At 31.2% G+C, this 21,280-nt stretch overlaps 1 protein-coding gene across 11 annotated transcripts in view; it reads left to right on the top strand.

Annotated features, from left to right (window-relative positions):
• Positions 1–21,280, top strand: part of LOC139503614 (advillin-like) — a 56,520-nt gene that overhangs the window by 16,821 nt on the left and 18,419 nt on the right. For 9 of the 11 annotated variants that reach the window (XM_071293423.1, XM_071293433.1, XM_071293432.1 and 6 more), the window contains 7 exons: positions 230–335; positions 3,841–3,915; positions 4,730–4,768; positions 13,373–13,438; positions 14,761–14,897; positions 16,802–16,904; positions 20,853–20,966. In XM_071293423.1, the coding sequence (XP_071149524.1) occupies positions 258–335; positions 3,841–3,915; positions 4,730–4,768; positions 13,373–13,438; positions 14,761–14,897; positions 16,802–16,904; positions 20,853–20,966 (612 nt within the window). In that variant the 5' untranslated portion in view covers positions 230–257. The remainder of the gene's footprint in view (positions 1–229; positions 336–3,840; positions 3,916–4,729; positions 4,769–13,372; positions 13,439–14,760; positions 14,898–16,801; positions 16,905–20,852; positions 20,967–21,280) is intronic. The other 2 variants (XM_071293430.1, XM_071293431.1) reach the window with 1 other exon arrangement.

The following is a 21,280-nucleotide window of genomic DNA, read 5'->3' on the forward strand; positions in this document are numbered from 1 at the left end:
ATTCATCTTTACACATTCCTTATATAGTCTTAATTGGTTGATTGGTTAAGTCAATGGTTTACCTTAAATACCTGTACGCACAGGTAAATACAAGTGTTACTTGTAATACAAGGTGGTTTTCTGTAACACCATGCTTCATTGAACACAATCTATTTATAATTCATTCACCTAGAAAATATTTACGCCTTTGACCGGTAGTTTATGATAATCACATTTAACTATTTTGTAGAATTGGAATATAGAAGAACTTTAGAAAAATGGCTAACGTCGATGCAGCCTTTCGTGTGATTGACCCTAGGAGTAAAAAGTCAGTGTTTCATATATGGAGAATTGAGGTAAAGTTTGTATGTTAGTTTTTCAATTAAACAAGCTTTAGTGTGAACTAATTTGTAAAAATATTTGTGTCGGTGAGTTCAAATATAGAGGCGTGGCATTGATTATTACATATTAAAGTTGCAGTACAAATCTTTATTTTTCAGTAGTAATTGCCAAAGGTGGGGTCAATGGATTTAAATAAAACAGGTTTTTATAAAAATTTAAATAAATACATTGTACCGGTATAATAAGGCTATTTGATTAAGTGTTTCATATTTGCTCACTACCATTGAATGCCATTAATTTCTGAACTTTTAAAATCGATTAAACAATTTATAATGGAAATGACATGGGTACAGGTTATTGTGACTGATTAGGAGAAGAGTAATGATTAGTAAATCAGAGAAGGTTTATATTATACATGTTATATGAGGCCTCTTTTATCTTGAATCTTAGGACTACCTATTAGTTGAGAAATAGAAAGAAGGTGCATGTATCATGTGTTTTAGCCCTTTTGTTTAGGGAGTCAGTTTATTTAGGTTTCAGTAGGTAAGGGTTAAGTCCTAGATGGGTATATGTCCCCTTGCCAATTTTCTTTAGGGCTGCATGGTCAGTATATGTTTGGGGATCATGGGTTAGGGTGAGGATAAGATAGATTAATGGGGTTGTATGAATGCATGTAGTCCTAGATTGGTTTATTCAGGTTCCCCATACCATTTTTTTTTCAGAGTGGGTGAGTAGATTTTCAGGGGTTCAATTAGGGTTATAAGGGTAAGGACAAGATAAAACATGGGGGTTAAGCGACAGTTGTATGAATGCATGTAGTCTTAGATGGGTTTTTTCAACTGCCTCTTGCAATTTTTCTTTACAGTGAGTCTAAGTGGGTCAGTAGATTTTTGGGGTTAGGTAGCTATAGGTTAGGGTAAGGGTAAAAGAGGGACGAAAGATACCAGAGGGACAGTCAAGATATAACTCAAGGACCCTTGAAGGGGGTAAGGTGACAGTTGCAATCTGTGTGTCTAAGCTTATTCTAGTGGTACTTCTCAGTATAAGTATGATAAAGTTTTGTAATAGGACTTGGCAAGCATCAATTCATGATATTCCAGAATGGTAAAGGTTCAATATATAATGCCTAAAGAATAAAATGTGCTGATTATATCATAACATGCATAAATGTTTGTTGTAAGACATGTCAGATTTAACGACAAATAATTATCAAGACATCTTACATCTGAGAAATAAGAACCATATGTTTAGAATAACCATGCAGTGTCTAAAATCAGGCCAAAACATCAAATTATTAGACAGAAATTTTACATTTCTATGAACTCGGGTATGTGGGCTGATCAAATTTGAAATGCTTTCAGAGTTTAACTGGGTGCAAATGGAAGTCATTTAAATTTCTGTTTAGTTGACATTTCTATGTGTTAAAAATAATAGCAACCTAATATAGCAAAAGGAAATATAAATATGTTTCGGAATATGAAAATAAATAGATGTAAAATGAAAATTTTTAAAACAAACAGCTGATTGCATTTATATGTAACTGATAACTTAATAAAGAGTCTTATATATTTGTATTACATTTTGAGGTCTTATGATTAAACTGATCCAGCTTGTAAAAAAAGTATATATGTATATAGACTGTAGGGTTGCCTTAATTGCTTACATCCACTTTATTTGAACTTAGGTGGATTGTTTTCTCATTGGCAATAATACCTCATCAGTCTTGTACAATTTTTTGTCAAAAAAGATATCAATGAAAAGTGAACTTTTGTGTGTGATTAAATGGTGTTTAAATTATATCAACTCAGTCTACCTAAGTTATTTTACCCTTTACCTTTAATCGTTTCGGAATGCATTGAATATCAGATGTAATTCAAATTATAAAGGATGGTCTGTTAGAATCACACACATTCAAGGAGAAGCTATAAGCCAACAAATTATTTCAGTCTATTCTTATAATCTTTTGTATAATTAAGATATTTAAAAATGAAAATTAGACTTCAACGTTTATCAATTGAATTTATATCTATGGAAAAGATTTTCTGGTTAAATTTGTCAGAAATGTATATGTTTAATGATAAACAAAGGTATGCATGTAAAGTTTGTTACTTATTTTAAGGTTATATATACTCATGTAGGTTTAAGGCGATGAGATGAAAGATAGCAGAATGATAAAATAAGGTCTGGCAATGAATAAAGGCAACAGTAGTATACCGCTGTTCAAAACTCATAAATCCATGGACAAAAAACAAAATCGGGGTAACAAACTAAAACCGAGGGAAACGTATTAAATATAAGAGGAGAACAACAACACAACACCGAAATGCAACACACACAGAAACGGACCAAGCAACAGAGGGGGGGGGGATGAGTACACTCACAGTCTTAAAGCAAAAAATTTGTTACAGATTTTATCAACAGTTTCAGACGTCTAACTTGTTTTCCTAAGTACTGTTTGTTTTTGAAGTGTTACCTTGATAATGTTTACAGTACAGTAGATATTAAAAATAAATTATTTTCATAAATGACCTTGTTTTTTACGCACTAAACAAATTTAGCTCAGAAGTTGTGAGTCTGGTTAACTTTACAAACCATTGAATGCATGGTCCATTACTCCTTCCTTAGAAAAGCCTACAACTGTAATGTTACCTTAAATTGTCTGATATACACTTGAGGTATTGGAAATACATAAAACTTTTTATAAGCCTTATTGTTTCCCCATTATAAATAAAAGCTAAGCGACTATTTATGGTTTTATCAATAGAGGATGCCATAATGATGATGATAATGTCAGGATTAATGTAGTATTGATGAGCTGAGTTATCTCCCCATGGAATTATCAATGCAATAATATTAATACTTACAAACATGTAGTTTACATAAGTATTATATGTCAAATATATAAATCACATGTATAATACAACAATGTACAAAATGTATAGTGTAAAAAGTCTTTTATCTGTTTTATTATGTTGACTGCAACAAAGTGAGACAGGCATACTGTTTCCAGCATTGGTGTTTGTGTGGGCAGTATGATCATTAATTGTTTATTTTAGAGCATTTATATTTCCTGATGATGTCAGCTCAGTGCTTTGTAAGCAACAAATTAATTTTCTATCATTGATTTGATACTGCTGCTTGTGGGTGGACTGTTTATCCCCAAAGGTATCATTAGCCCAGTAGGCTGTGCATTGCCCCTTAGAAATAATTAAGAAAACTTAAAGTTCCAACTCCATAAGGCATAGTTGACCTTAGATTGTGTTGATAATTCTTTCAAGGTCTCCCTAAACAATCTACATGAGCTGCACATGAAGGTAAATCCAGAAAAGGTAACGACCTGAGATTTGTTGGCTATTTTTTCAAGGTCTCTATTGGTTATATAGCTCTTCAAGTATTTGATGCATTCTTGATGTAAATCCAGAAGCTTGTCTTAAAGTTTATACACATGATTTATAAAGTGTTCATTTTATTTTGTAATAAATTTCAATTATTAATATAATCTATTTTTATATGTTGTAGAAAATGAATGTAGTATCTGTACCCAAGGAACAGTACGGTAACTTCTACAAAGGAGATTCATATATAGTATTATCTGTAAGTACAGGTCACACCTGTGTATTATGGACAACCTGAACTGTCATAGAATTGTCCATAATATACAGGCTATAGAGTGATCTTAATCAAACTTTTCATTTGTATGTCTATTTAGTGCAAGTTTTCCTTATAATTTTATCATTGTAACTTTCAACTGTGTTTCTCTTAGCGTAGTTTCATCATGTTAATCTATTATACCATGTAAATTGTATGGAAAGGTTTTACCCCAGTATAAATTTGTTTGCTAATAATTAAACTGTGTGTTCTATAAAGATAAGAATTTTGGGATGATTGCCAATAAGACAACTCTCCACAAAGACCAAATGAAACATAAATTAACAACTATAGGTGACAATTATCAAAGTCCATACTGCATAGTCAGCTATAAAAGGCCCTAAAATGTTTGTGCTTGTTTTACTAACCTTGGGAGAGCTGTATAGCCAGTCAAGGTCATTAAAAACTCCTATCATCATACTTGTTTTCTTCAAAATTCGATTTTTATAGTTTTGAGGTATTAATGGAGTAACTATTCTATAACAACACTAAGCTACTTGAATGATATCTATTTAGTTTCACAAAGACATCTTCTTCAATTCATATTAGTACAAATTATCATGGATTTCATATATAAGAGTTGAAAAAATACACATTTTGCCGTTGTTAAACGTAGTCACAGAAGATGAAAATACAGAAATCAATTTTTAAAAATCAATTTGCAGTACATAACAGATGCTAGCTACTGCATGTGCACTTAACCAAAAAATAAAGTAAACTGTATTATCTCATTATGAAATGCATGCTATTTTCAAATCAGATCGCTGAGGAGGGAGACGAGAGAGGTTGTAATGTGAAGGTATTGCTTTGTTTTTGCCACGATCAGTCGGTCATTTTACTGCAATAATTTTGTTTTGCTTCACAGCTTTTCAGTTTTATGAAGTCGCATTTAGGACAGTGGATAATATTATTAAGAACATAGATGACATTTTCCAGGCTTTCATATATATATATTTGATTAGAAGCTTCCACCAATATATCTATAGCTCCAACCATCTTTTATACTTATTTTAGAATTTATAGAACTGAAATTTGCAAGCAACAGTTATATATTTTACTGTCAGAATTTAGAGAACTGAAATTTTCAAGCAACAGTCATATATTTTACTGTCAGAACTTAGAGAACTGAATTTGCAAGCAACATCATATGTTTTACTGTCAAAAACTGAGTTTAAAAGTTTTTGTAGTAGGCTGTTAAAAAGTATTTGTGGTAGTAAATAAGTTGATTGATGTGGATAATTTCTAATTCTAATATGGCTTTTTTTCCAGAGGAATGTAACATTAAATAACTCTTAAAAAAATAATGATTTTGAAATGGTTTTTGTCGAGCCTTCGACTTTAGTCGAAAAAGCGAGACTAAGCGATCCTACATTCCGTCGTCGTTGGCGGCGTCAACAAATATTCACTCTGTGGTTAAAGTTTTTGAAATTTTAATAACTTTCTTAAACTATACTGGATTTCTACCAAACTTTGACAGAAGCTTGTTTATGATCATAAGGTAGTATCCAAAAGTAAATTTTGTAAAAATAAAATTCCATTTTTTCCGTATTTTACTATAAATGGACTTAGTTTTTTCTGCGAGGAAACAAAACATTCACTCTGTAGTTAAAGTTTTTAGAATTTTAATAACTTTCTCAAACTATCCTGGGTTTGTACTAAACTTGCACAGAAGCTTGTTTATGATCATAAGATAATATCCAGAAGTAAATTTTGAAAAAATAAAATTCCATTTTTAGCTCACCTGGCCTAAAAGGCCATGTGAGCTTTTCTCATCACTTGGCGTCCGTCGTCGTCGACGTCGTCGTCGTCGTCGTCGTCGTCGTCGTCTGTCGTCGTTAACAATTTTTCAAACATCTTCTCCTCTGAAACTACTGAATGGATTTGAATGAAACTTAACATGATTGTTCCTTAGTATATCCTGCACAAAATGTGCGCTTCAATTTTTGATCCGTCAAAAAACATGGCCGCCGTTACTTAAAATAGAACATAGGGGTCAAATGCAGTTTTTGGCTTATATCTCAAAAACGAAAGCATTTAGAGCAAATCTGACATGGGGTAAAAATGTTCATTAGGTCAAGATCTATCAGCCCTGAAATTTTCAGATGAATCAAACAAACCATTGTTGGGTTGCTGCCACTTAATTGGTAATTTTAAGGAAATTTTGCAGTTTTTGGTCATTATCTTGAATATTATTATAGATAGAGATAAACTGTAAACAGCAAAAAAGATCAGCAAAGTAAGATCTACAAATAAGTTAATATGACCAAAATTGTCAATTGACCCCTTAAGGGGTTATTGTCCTTTAATGACAATTTTTCACAATTTGTTCATCATATTTGCTAACTTTAAAAAATCTTCTCCTCTGAAACTACTGAATGGATTTGGTTAAAACTTAGCATGATTGTTCCTTAGATTATCCTGCACAAAGTGTGTGCTTTGATTTTTGATCCGTCAAAAAACATGGCCACCGTTACTTAAAATAGAACATAGGGGTCAAGTGCAGTTTTTGGCTTATATCTCAAAAACGAAAGCATTTAGAGCAAATCTGACATGGAGTAAAAATGTTCATTAGGTCAAGATCTATCAGCCCTGAAATTTTCAGATGAATCAAACAAACCATTGTTGGGTTGCTGCCACTTAATTGGTAATTTTAAGGAAATTTTGCAGTTTTTGGTCATTATCTTGAATATTATTATAGATAAAGATAAACTGTAAACAGCAAAAAAGATCAGCAAAGTAAGATCTACAAATAAGTTAATATGACCAAAATTGTCAATTGACCCCTTAAGGGGTTATTGTCCTTTAATGACAATTTTTCACAATTTGTTCATCATATTTGCTAACTTTAAAAAATCTTCTCCTCTGAAACTACTGAATGGATTTGGTTAAAACTTAGCATGGTTGTTCCTTAGATTATCCTGCACAAAGTGTGTGCTTTGATTTTTGATCCGTCAAAAAACATGGCCGCCGTTACTTAAAATAGAACATAGGGGTCAAATGCAGTTTTTGGCTTATATCTCAAAAACGAAAGCATTAAGAGCAAATCTGACATGGAGTAAAAATGTTCATTAGGTCAATATCTATCAGCCCTGAAATTTTCAGATGAATCAAACATCCAATTGTTGGGTTGCTGCCACTTAATTGGTAATTTTAAGGAAATTTTGCAGTTTTTGGTCATTATCTTGAATATTATTATAGATAAAGATAAACTGTAAACAGCAAATATGATCAGCAAAGTAAGATCTACAAATAAGTCAATTTGACCAAAATTGTCAATTGACCTCTTTAGGAGTTATTGCCCTTTAAAGACTTTTTTCACAATTTGTTCACCATGTTGACTTACTTTAAAAAATCTTCTCTTATGAAACTGCTGTATCAATTTCAGCCAAACTTATGCTAAATGAGTTTCAGAGTTTCAGAGTATCTAGTATAAATTTTATATTTCATTTCCTTGTATGTCAAGAAACATAGCTCCTATGGCTAAAATAGAACATAGGAGAAAATGATTTTTTTTTGCTTTTGAAGAAAATAGGACGATTCAAAGAACATTTAAATAAATTGAAAAGCCAAAATAATCATTGATGAGAGATTAAACCAAAAAAAATTCAGGTGAGCGATTCAGGCTCTTGAGAGCCTCTTGTTTCCATATTTTACTTATAAATGGACTTAGTTTTTTCTGCGGAGAAACATTACATTCACTCTGTGGTTAAAGTTTTTAGAACTTTCTTAAACTATCCTGGGTTTGTACCAAATTTGGACAGAAGCTTGTTTATGATCATAAGATAGTATCCAGAAGTAAATTTTGTAAATAAATAAATCCATTTTTTCCATATTTTACTTTTAAATGGACTTAGTTATTCTCCAGGGAACCATTACATTCACTCTGTGGTTAAAGTTTTAAAAATTTTAATAACTTTCTTAAACTATCCTGGGTTTGTACCAAACTTGGACAGAAGCTTATTTATGATCATAATATTGTATCCAGAAGTAAAATTTGTAAAAAGATTACTCAGTTTTTTCTGTAATTTACTTTTAAATGGACTTAGATTTTCTTGCAATCATAAAATAGTACATGTAACAAGAGGAATATTTTTATTGATTTTTTCCCTCATTGTTGTTGAGTCTGCAATTTACAGCAAAAATAGGCGAGACACTGGGTTCCGCGGAACCCTTACAAATTTTTGGGATTATCATGATTATTCCTTTGAGGTTCCTAAAACATTTCTTTTTAGCTCACCTGGCCCGAAGGGCCAAGTGAGCTTTTCTCATCACTTGGCGTCCGGCGTCCGGCGTCTGGCGTCGTCCGTCGTCCGTCGTCGTTAACTTTTACAAAAATCTTCTCCTCTGAAACTACTGGGCCAAATTTAACCAAACTTGGCCACAATCATCATTGGGGTATCTAGTTTAAAAAATGTGTTCGGTTACCCGGCCAACCAACCAAGATGGCCGCCATGGCTAAAAATAGAACATAGGGGTAAAATGCAGTTTTTGGCTTATAACTCTGAAACCGAACCATTTAGAGCAAATCTGACATGGGGTTAAATTGTTTATTAAGTCAAGATCTATCTGCCCTGAAATTTTTAGACGAATCGGACAACCGGTTGTTGGGTTGCTGCCCCTGAATTGGCAATTTTAAGGAAATTTTGCCGTTATATGGTTATTATCTTGAATATTATTATAGATAGAGATAAACTGTAAACAGCAATAATGTTCAGCAAAGTAAGATCTACAAATAAGTCAACATGACCGAAATGGTCAGTTGACCCATATAGGAGTTATTGCCCTTTATAGTCAATTTTTAACCATTTTTCGTAAATCTTAGTAATCTTTTACAAAAATCTTCTCCTCTGAAACTACTAGGCCAAATTTATCCAAACTTGGCCACAATTATCTTTGGGGTATTTAGTTTAAAAAATGTGTCCGGTGACCCGGCCAACCAACCAAGATGGCCGCCACGGCTAAAAATAGAACATAGGGGTAAAATGCAGTTTTTGGCTTATAACTTAAAAACCAAAGCATTTAGAGCAAATCTGACAATTGGAAAAATTATTTATCAGGTCTAGATCTATTTACCCTGAAATTTTCAGATGAATCTGACAACCTGTTGTTGGGTTGATGCCCCTGAATTGGTAATTTTAAGGAAATTTTACTGTTTTTGGTTATTATCTTGAAAATTATTATAGATAGAAATAAACTGTAAACAGCAATAATGTTCAGCAAAGTAAGATTTACAAATAAGTCAACATGACCGAAATGGTCAGTTGACCAATATAGGAGTTATTGCCCTTTATAGTCAATTTTTAACCATTTTTCGTAAATCTTAGTAATCTTTTACAAAAATCTTCTCCTCTGAAACTACTGGGTCAAATTAATCCAAACTTATCCACAATCATCTTTTGGTTATCTAGTTTAAAAAATGTGTCTGATGACCCGGCCATCCAACCAAGATGGCCGCCATGGCTAAAAATAGAACATAGGGGTAAAATGCAGTTTTTGGCTTATAACTCAAAAACCAAAGCCTTTAGAGCAAATCTGACACGGGGTCAAATTGTTTATCAGGTCAAGATCTATCTGCCCTGAAATTTTCAGATAAATCGGACAACCCGTTGTTGGGTTGCTGCCCCTGAATTGGTAATTTTAAGGAAATTTTACTGTTTTTGGTTATTATCTTGAAAATTATTATAGATAGAAATAAACTGTAAACAGCAATAATGTTCAGCAAAGTAAGATTTACAAATAAGTCAACATGACCGAAATGGTCAGTTGACCCATATAGGAGTTATTGCCCTTTAAAGTCAATTTTTAACCATTTTTCGTAAATCTTAGTAATCTTTTACAAAAATCTTCTCCTCTGAAACTGATGGGCCAAATTAATCCAAACTTATCCACAATCATCTTTGGGGTATCTAGTTTAAAAAATGTGTCCGATGACCTGGCCATCCAACCAAGATGGCCGCCATGGCTAAAAATAGAACATAGGGGTAAAATGCAGTTTTTGGCTTATAACTCAAAAACCAAAGCGTTTAGAGCAAAACTGACAGGGGTTAAATTGTTTATCAGGTCAAGATCTATCTGCCCCGAAATTTTCAAATGAATCGGACAACCCGTTGTTGGGTTGCTGCCCCTGAATTGGTAATTTTAAGGAAATTTTGCTGTTTTTGGTTATTGTCTTGAATATTATTATAGATAGAGATAAACTGTAAACAGCAATAATGTTCAGCAAAGTAAGATTTACAAATAAGTCAACATGACCGAAATGGTCAATTGACCCCCTAAGGAGTTATTGTCCTTTATAGTCAATTTTCAACAATTTTTATAAAATTGTAAATTTTTACTAAAATTTTCCACTGAAACTACTGGGCCAAGTTCATTATAGATAGAGATAATTGTAAGCTGCAAGGATGTTCAGTAAAGTAAGATGTACAAACACATCACCATCACCAAAATACACTTTTGTCATGAATCCATCTGCTTCCTTTGTTTAATAGTCACATAGACCAAGGTGAGCGACACAGGCTCTTTAGAGCCTCTAGTTTTAAAATGTGAACCTTAATTGATGGAGCAAATTTTTCTAAGAAGAACTTGTCACTTTATGATTATTATCTTCAAAGATTCTATTACTGACTATAAGTATGTCCACATTTTACTCACTCCTATTCACTACTATTTTTTCAACACATTCTTTTTGTCTAGAGGAATGATGATGTGCCTCAATTCACTCTATTGTTATAGATAATAAAAAAAACTTCTAGGTCTAAATATTTTTAAACACAAAAAACTTATTTGTCTAATTTTAAACCAAAAAAACTTTACATAGACAAACAAAAAATATTGAGGACATGTATAATAAACCATGACACAAAACCAGTATATGCACAGCCTTAAAACAAAAAACTCGAAGGAACAGTTGATTATTTATATTTCATTTACCAGTTTATCCCATTACCTTTTCTATTATAAGTAGTATTTATAATGCTTTTGGTCGGGTATCTATTTTTAAGCTCATCTTTTCACAAAAAGCTTTTTTATAGAGTGGCAGTCAACCGTAATTCCTCTTACAGGGTAGTCACATATACTTACAGGGTAGTCACATATACTTTTGCATGTGTACATTTTTTTAGTATTATAGATTTGAAGTACTGAAAATATCACTGTAGTGAACACCTGTTTTTAAGTACTTCCAAATAATGGTACTATTTCAGAACCTTTATTTTACAGTACAACCTAATATTCCTACAATTTTTATGTACCCATTGATTTGATAATTTACTCATATTTTATACATTTGGAGTACTTTGATTAGTTTAAACATATTTATTTATAGTGGATTGGGAAACAAGTTTTGCTACTTATATTAATCCCTTTCCACTTTGCGGGTGCGAGTGCTGCCTTGTAGCGGCATTAGCCTTCTCTTTTTCGAAATCTACAAGGGTGTCTTTAACGTGCAAGAGATATGGCTCTCTCTTAACACTTTGATTATTACATTTTCTGTAAAAATTTAGATAACATTACACTACTGATGAGTTCAAAGCAACTACCAAAAGTATGGTTGATATATTTTTGTACTTTTATAGTTCATATGTTTATGACTTATAATGTTCTCTGACCAAAGGTACAAAATTGGTACTCTTGATTTGTACTAAAGAATCTATTTCTGTAGAATTATGGTACTGAAATAAGACCACAAAAATTTGAAAGTCTTCAATACAGTGATACATAGTAAGGGGACATTTTCAGTAGCTCTAAGTCAAAGTACTTAAAATATGTACATGTGCAAAAGTACTGTCATTTTTAAATTGCTTCTTTCTACAAGTTCCCCAGCTTTAAACTGTAGACTAATGGGGCTATGTAATTATACTACTGCAGATTCGTTATTTTTCGTGGGATACCAATTTTTGGGGTTTTTAGGTTAACTACAAACAAGATACCAGGACTAAATTTTATATATACGCCAGACGCATGTTTCGTCTACAAAAGACTCATCAGTGACGCTCGAATCCAAAAAAGTTAAAAAAGGCCAAATATAGTACGAAGTTGAAGAGCATTGAGATTTAAAATTCCTAAAAGTGTTGCCAAATTTTACAACTACAACAAATTAGATTCTTTTCTAAAGGCTTGTTTACAGAATTCATCAAGTCAAGGAAATTACATATTCAGGAAAAGGAAAGTTAACCTCAATCCACAAAAATCGATATCCACGAATATAAATAAAATTGCAGTATAATTGTTTTTGGTTTTTATAGATCTGTCTGCAGGAGATTTACTCTTACAGCTGATTTATAGATAATAGTATATATAATGAAAAAGATATTACATAGTGTTACAATTATAGAATAACTTATATAATTGTGGAATTTTTATAAATTAGAAAATATTCAGAGGAGTGAAATAACCCAGTTTATTTCACATGTAAAGTTTTCGGATTTTAATTCACTGGTAAATCCTGGTAATTCTTTCCAATCAATGAATTAATTGATAGTAACATTAATTCCTACTTAGACTTGAAAAAAACTAAATGCAGTGAAACTTCCATTGCTGTAATTCATATTGAAGTCGACATTGTTTAAAAGGTTCATAACAATTAAGGGGGAAAGATTTCTGAAATATTACTATCTAATAATTTTGAAGAAACTGACAAAAATCCGATGATCTGATTTCCTTTATTTCTTAATTTTGTGTGATTGTGTGTGGCTAATGCAGAATTTTTGTAATTTTTGCTGGTCTAAAATTTTAAAGCTCTGACTATAATAGTTTAAAACAGATTTTTTCAGATTACATAATTTTATGTAGGATCTATAAACTCTGGATTCAGTATTATATCCAGGATTCCCATTTTTCGTGGATTTCATAGATAAAGATGAACCACCAATTTAAATGTTCAACATATAGGCTTGTAAATATCGACAAAAAATACAAAAAGGAAAGTCTGTTATTAAAAGGCAAAATCAAAACCTCAATCACATCAAGCAAATGGATAAAAACTTATATACTCCTATTTCGTACAGCCATTTTCTTATTTAAAAATGGTGGATTAAACTTTTGGTGTTATAGCTAGATGAACCTCTCACTTGTATGATAGTCGCAAAAAATCCCATTGAAAATAAATGAATCTATACTGATAATAATGTTATGTTCCAGCATTTCAAAGCTTTAGAACTATAGCAAAGTTAAAATAACCCAACCAAACTGGAATTTTGATTATCAAGAAATAATTTTTAAATATAAGTACTTTCATGCCCATGTGACTTAAACATTGTGTAAACCTGTTGATATCTAAAACTAAATGATTGATATATGAACAATAAAATTTAGTTTATATGGTTATTTTAGGCTGCCTGTATTGTGTATATCAGGTTACTTCACTCAGTGTATTTATAACAATTAATATATGTTTTCATTCCAGATGAAAGAAATTAAAGGCGTCTTTGATGTTCATATACATTTCTGGTTAGGTTCTGACACAACTCAGGTAATTAACTTATTTATACAGTCATGTGACCCTACTCAATTCAAGGATACTTTATTTTTCATTTAGCTCTTTCTCACTGTGATTAAATTTGTCATTTTGAATTTACTTTATTTACTTCTAAATAAGTATAGATTATAACATGCCTTTTTCCATACTGGCCCTGCATGGTATCACCTTGATACTCCTATATCTGCCCAAGACTTCAGCCAAGGGCCAATATGGGCCGAGATATGATACCAGGGCCAATATGAAAAAGGGCATGTTATAATCTATCTATCACATATTATTGTTCTAGAGATAAAAGAAAAAAAAAATTTATAACAATTTAATGAAACATAACAGGTAAAATCATAAACATTTAATCACAAAAGTGTTATCAATTGTTGTTAATGATGCAATGAAGTCACATCATTTGGAATCAGGGCACAATAACCAATATACTCTTTTTTGCCCCGGGTAATTTTGAGGTTATTACATATGCAAAACCTAACGTATTCGTAAAAAATGTGTGATTAGAAGATTTTCATTTTACATATTCCACATTCATCATGATTTTTATTTGTGTTATTTTTCTAATTGCAAAATTTTTGAAAATGAATCATTCACTTTGCTCTGTCAACAACAGTTATTTTAAAAGAAAAGGTGAGAAAGAAATATCAAACCAACGAACAGAATTTAAAAAAAATGCTATCTGGAGTTTGAAAAATTATCAAGATATACAACAAACAAAGACTGGTACCTTCAGAATCATGTCTTGTTTTTTTGGTAAAGATTGCATGAAAGGCAATCAAACCCTATGGTACTGACTTATTATCTCTACTGCTTAGAAATACAAAATCATAACATTCTATACATCCTTCTCCCTTTTAAAGTTTAAAGATATTATATGTTTCCAAGTTGATTTTATTCCTAAAAAAGAGGGATCTAGCTTCCATTTTTGGACAAAATCTCTAAAGTCTGTTTAGCAGTCTTCATGAAACTTTTGTGACTGGATTATATCTATTAAAACATTATCCATTTAGTTTTTGTTTTATAAATATCTGATAAGACACTGAGGACATATTGAATTTTATTCTTTGAAAAAGCAAACAGGCTTATCATGTGCTAATGGGGCAGCTCTTTAATTCTTCTGGTAGTCACATACTTCCTGTTTCCCAAAACTTTGACTTACAGTTGGAGTATACTTAGAGGAACAATGCTTGTATTCTGCTAATTATAATTCACAAAACAGTTTCACTTTCAGACATACATTTCATGGTAAATATTTTGTAATAATTTACTATTACATACTTTGATTTTAACTGTTAACATTTATATTTTAGGATGAGGCAGGTGTAGCAGCCTACAAGACAGTTGAACTGGATGATTATATGGGAGGGGGACCAGTACAACACAGAGAAGTGGAAGGACATGAATCTAAACTGTTTATGAATTATTTCAAACCAAAAGGAGGCATGAAGTAAGCTTGGACATAACCAATGAATTTTCATGAAAATTAGTTTCTTTTGGCTTATTGAATTATGGAATGGACCCTATCCCCTTTTTAGCTCACCTGGCCTAAAGGGCCAAGTGAGCTTTTCCCATCACTTGGCTCCTGTCGTCATTAACTTTTACAAAAATCTTCTCCTTTGAAATTACTGGGCCAAGTTTAACCAAACTTGGCCACAATCATCATTAGTTTAAGAAATGTGTCCAGTGACCCAGCCAACTAACCAAAATGGCCACCATGACTAAAAATAGAACATAGGGGTAAAATATAGATTTTGGCTTATAACTCTGAAACCGAAGCATTTAGAGCAAATTCCACCGGGGTAAAATTGTTTATCAGGTCAATTTCTATCTTCCCTGAAATTTTCAGATGAATTTGACAACTGGTTGTTGGGTTGCTGCCCCTGAATTGGTAATTTTAAGGAAATTTTCCTGTTTTTGGTTATTATCTTGAATATAACTATAGATAGATATAAACTGTAAGCATTAATGTTCAGCAAAGTAAGATCTACAAATAAGACAACATGACCAAAATGGTCAGTTGACCCCTTAAGGAGATATTGCCCTTTATAGTATTTTTTTACCAATTTTTCATAAATTTTTGTTATCTTTTACAAAAATCTTCTCTTCTGAAACTACTGGGTCAAATTTAACCAAACTTAGCCACAATCATTATAAGGGTATCTTGATTAAAAGATATGTCCGGTGACCTGGCCGCCATGGCTAAAAATAGAACATAGGGGTGAAATGTAGATTTTGGCTTATAACTCTGAAACCAAAGCATTTAGAGAAAACCTGACAAGGGGTTAAATTGTTAATTAAGTCAATATCTCTCTGCCCTGAAAGTTTTAGATGAATTGGACAACTGGTTGTTGGGTTGCTGCCCCTGAATTGGTAATTTTAAGGAAATTTTCCTGTTTTTGGTTATTATCTTGAATATAACTATAGATAGATATAAACTGTAAGCATTAATGTTCAGCAAAGTAAGATCTACAAATAAGACAACATGACCAAAATGGTCAGTTGACCCCTTAAGGAGATATTGCCCTTTATAGTATTTTTTTACCAATTTTTCATAAATTTTTGTTATCTTTTACAAAAATCTTCTCTTCTGAAACTACTGGGTCAAATTTAACCAAACTTAGCCACAATCATTATTAGGGTATCTTGATTAAAAGATATGTCCGGTGACCTGGCCGCCATGGCTAAAAATAGAACATAGGGGTGAAATGTAGATTTTGGCTTATAACTCTGAAACCAAAGGATTTAGAGAAAACCTGACAAGGGGTTAAATTGTTAATTAAGTCAATATCTCTCTGCCCTGAAAGTTTTAGATGAATTGGACAACTGGTTGTTGGGTTGCTGCCCCCTAATTGGTATTTTATAAAGAAATTTTGCTGTTTTTGGTTATTATCTTGAATATTAAGACCTCTAGTTTTTTTTTTTCGTTAAAAAATTTTTTTCTGTTAATATTCCTTTATATTTAAACTAATTATATTTGTTCTTGATTTTGATTTTTCAATAACAGTAATTTATATTTCATATTTCCACAAGGCAGGAAAGATTGTAAATTTTAATATCTATACGTTTGCCTTCAACACTTTTGATGCACCAAATTTCCATTTAATCATACAAATATGGACATGTATCAAAAACTTTGTTTAACAGGTATATGAAACCTACAGAACTTTTCATAGTGAAAATTGTGAAGAAAAAATTTAGAAAAAATCTCCTTTCCTATAATTTTGATAGCATGATTTTCATACAGCATTCATGAAATCTCATTTTAATCTTTTTTTTAATAATTTTTCAACAATTGCAATATTAAGTGCACACCAAGATTTCTGAATTTACAATAACCCAAATTATTTTCAGATATCTTGAAGGTGGCCATGCTTCAGGATTCAATCATGTAGAACATAAATTCCGACAGAGATTATTACATGTTAAAGGAAAACATCATGTTAGAGTGACAGAGGTATGTTATAATGTAATTGTATGATTACTTTGTGTATTTTCAATTAATCAGGGCTGTTCCATTAAGATGGATATGGGAAAATAGGAAGGGACTTCTGAAATCCTCCCACAACTAACATGCTTTCTATATCACTATGCAAATCTGATTGCATCATATAAACATACATCAATAAGGATTCATGACCCACATTTATAAATAAAACTAACTTTCCTACCCTTCTACCATGTCCATTTTAATTTAATACCCATAAAAAAATCTTTATATATTATTTTAATAGCTGCATACAATAAGTAAAAAGAATGACTGGGTTAGAATTGTCATTTAGAAATTCAATAGTAAAAAGCACTGAAAAAGGATCATCAAATACTCTATACATGGATATATACAAAAAGGACAAGTCAATAACTTCTACAAAAAGAAACTGTCAATCAAGTTACAATATTCTTTTTATTTGCTGCAAATAAGCAGACAAAACATATATCTGTGACAATTTATATCACATGAGCTTTCTGACATAATGCTTTATAATTACATTGTATATATTCTGTTAAAACTTTTATCACCTGCAAAAAAGGAGACCAGACATCAATCTATGTCCACAAGTTTACATTACATTTGCTTTTAGACATATAAATGCATTGTATGGTATTTTTTAAGTATCCGGCAAATAAGCAAGCAATGAATATATCACATTTTAATATTTGTGATATTTGGCATAACTCCACATATCTATGTTGTTTATATTTTGTTAATAAGCAGACAAGGCAAAAATCTGTGTCCACAATTTTGTTTCACATATGCTTTGGAACATCATGATATATATTCTTATTTATTTTGTTAAAATCATGTATCTACTGCACATAAGCAGGCAAGACATATGTCTGTGTCCACAATTTTATTTCACATGCTTCTAAGACAAGATAATGTTATATCTTTACATGTATATTTTAAAACTTTGATTACCAGCAAATTAGCAGGCAAGGCATTAATCTGTGTCCACAGTTTTGCTTCACATGTGCTTTGAGACATAATAATGTTATATCTTTACATATATATTTTAAAACTTTGATTACCAGCTGGAAGTAAGTTATGATTTTGTTGTATACACAGATTGGCTAAATCATGCATGCTACCGGTCACTTTGATGTTATGGCTTAGTTTGGGATACAGAAAGAGAACGTTTTCAGAAAGGGAGTTATTTCCCTTTACCCTGTTATGTAGGAAAGACCACCTTTAATCCTTTGATTTTTATACCCCTAGTTAAAAGAGTGAATTTTTATCCCTGTACTGGGTAGAAGAAGGGAGATATATTTTTAAGTTATAAAGATATTTTTCTAATATTTGAGAACCAGATTATTTCCTTAAATTTCAACAGGGGGAATGTAACATGAATGATTTAAATCCCTTAATTTTAGGATGAGATTTTTTTTATCTCTCAACATTTTCTTTGTTAAAATTAAGATTGCATCATTCTTTGTCATTGCTCTGTGTGTTTGCTAGAAAAAAAAATAGTTACTAAAAGCTTTAAGCAAACTTTAGTTTCTTATCATATTCAATCAAGTTTATCCATAAAGAATGGGAAACAAATATTTTCTAATAAAATAGATCAAAATAGCAAATATCATGCTAGGAATAATTAATGACAATATTCTAGTTATATTTTTAGTTTATTAGAATGCTATTTTTATATTTATTTAAACATTGAGCTAGATTGGAAATTTTCCCCGAACTAAAATATAGGTTTGATTTTTTCCAAGTTGAGTGTATCTCACATTGAAATCACTGGCATCATTCAATCATTATGGGCAAAGTTGTTTAGTACCTACAGTTTACTGCAGGCAATATAGACAGGAGAAGTTTTCAGGGTACATGCATCGTATATATATATATATATATCAGACTTGAGTGTACTGGATGTTAATGAAGGGTATAAATCAGACTTGAGTGTACTGGATGTTATTGGAAGGTCAGGTGACGTAACACAGAGCATTCATTATATTCATGTACTGTTTGTACAGATTCTGTATCTGCAATTTAAACTAATATAGTATGGTCGGGCTTAAAAAGACCAACAGGACTACAAAAATATCTCATTTTTGTTTGTTTATGTATAATTTCAGTTTCCTACTTATCTTTTAAAAGTATAATCTTACACTTTGCTGACATAATGAAGGACTCTGAATACTATTTTGAAATACATTTTCAACATTTCTTGTGAGAAATATATTTCTTAAAAAATATGATTGTTGCAAAAATTTGAAATCTGAATAGAAAAGTTCCAAAGTGAGATAATTTTTATGGCTCAAATGAGATTATTTTGCCCAATACAGATACATAATTCAAACTGTGGATATACCAGAACAGTTAAATATGAGGATGTTATATATTGTAATTAATTTAATACAAAGTAACTTTTAGAGTTGTATATGAAATACATTACACCTATGATATATGCATGTGATTGAAGACATTCCTTATTGCATGTTTAATGGTGTTAAAAGTATCCCCAGAATCCTACCTGTTCAGGTGTTGTGAAACATCAATCTCACTGATTGGAAAAACTTTAGGTGAAGATTGTTTGCACCAAGGTTCAAGAAAAAAGATAATCACTAATTAAAAATTGAAGGTGTGCATTTTGCGGTATTTAAAAATTCAGGACATCAATAGGGAACCCATAAAGGCATTAACTGACATATTTATTTAGTTTGGCCTTATTGATGGAATGATCAATCAAGTTTTGTTTCATAAACCAGCTAGGATACTATCTTTAATAAGCCAAGAATTTTGAAATAGCTTTACTGTTTGCGGAGTCCTTGTGGAAAACTTTGCCAGTGGTATTTTCTATTCTTAGCAAAAAAGATTATTGAAAGAATAGATCAATTGTGGAGTTGATATTTATTCAGAAGAATGGCTTCTTTTCTTGCTTAATTTTCTATTTTCTCTGAAGATGCTATAGCTTTGTGTGCAGACATGATAAAAAGGAAATTTTTCTGGACTATCTACTGGGGAATGGATAAATTTTCATGGCCATGCCTTTTATTTATGTTTTTGTGTGCATATGAAATTCAGTATACATGTATGTGTTTCAGTTTTGTTTAAAAAATGTTGAATTATTTTTAAAAGCTTTGCTATAAGGACAACTTACCAAGAACAGAGACTACTATTGTAATGTACCATTTAATAAAATACTTTATGACAACTTTTTAACTGAATGGTTTTCAACTAACGCAAGATTGTTCACTATTTGAGAGGAAACAATATTTTAAAATTGGTTTTTGCTTGGAAATTTATGTTTCCTGTTTATTAAAACTTTAAACAGTGTTTATTTGTGTATGCTGTTTGAAATCATTTGAATAAAAAATTTTAAAACAATAATCCTAATACATTCTTGATTTTTTATTGTTCATTATGTTGCTTTCAAAAAAAATTAAGGACAATAAAAATATTAGGAAATACCAAATTCTGCTTTGCTTTGATTCTTTGAGTTTTGCTAGAATACAATTGGTAGTGTAACATAGTTTACATTGAAATACTTTTTTTTTCTTTAAGTAGAAATTAACATTTGTGAAAAGCTGAATTATTTGTTAATACATTTTTGAGAAATGATATAAAGAATTAAGTTTTTAGATGTGAAAATATTAAACAAATTATCAGATCTTAATTTGAATAGGAAATTTGAAATCAGACATAAAGCATTTTGTAAAATTTATAAAATAAAGGCTTGAAAGGGTTTAAGTCCTTGTAAAAAAGTATACTGTACTGTTACACTGGATTGCGCCAACTTTATTGTTCAATTTGTCAAGATTTTGTATATATGCTGTTCTATGATAGTATTACGTATATATTATTCAAATGTAGTGTCAAAATATATATGTCTTACGATGTGAAGCAATTAATTTTGAAAAATTATTTTACAGTTTTTTTACCAGCTTTTATTTGTATTTGTAGGCAGCAGGTATGCAGTGGTCAGCCATGAATCATGGTGATGTGTTCATTCTTGATTTGGGTCGTGTGTTGTTTGTATGGAATGGAAAAGAAGCTAGTGTCACAGAAAAACGAATGGTATGTGAATAACTAAAAAAAAAACTGCAATAGATTTATTTTTTTTTCACAACAAATTTTATTGCATCATTAATTTGGTGTTTATATGATGCATATAGATGCATATTGATTATACCATTTTCCTTGCAATCTTGAGTTCACTTCAACCATTAATTATGGTACCAAAAAAAATACATGTTTTCCATTGAGTCTGAATGTGTTACCACCGATTTCAATGCGTGTGTAGGAAAGGTAATATCTTTGGTTAGCTTGCTTGCTAGCTGAACGGTGAAGTCATTGTTATGTTAGGTAAACTATACTCTTTAAGAGGAGAC

This window comes from Mytilus edulis, chromosome 14 (assembly GCF_963676685.1).
Source record: "Mytilus edulis chromosome 14, xbMytEdul2.2, whole genome shotgun sequence".
Taxonomy (NCBI): domain Eukaryota; kingdom Metazoa; phylum Mollusca; class Bivalvia; order Mytilida; family Mytilidae; genus Mytilus; species Mytilus edulis.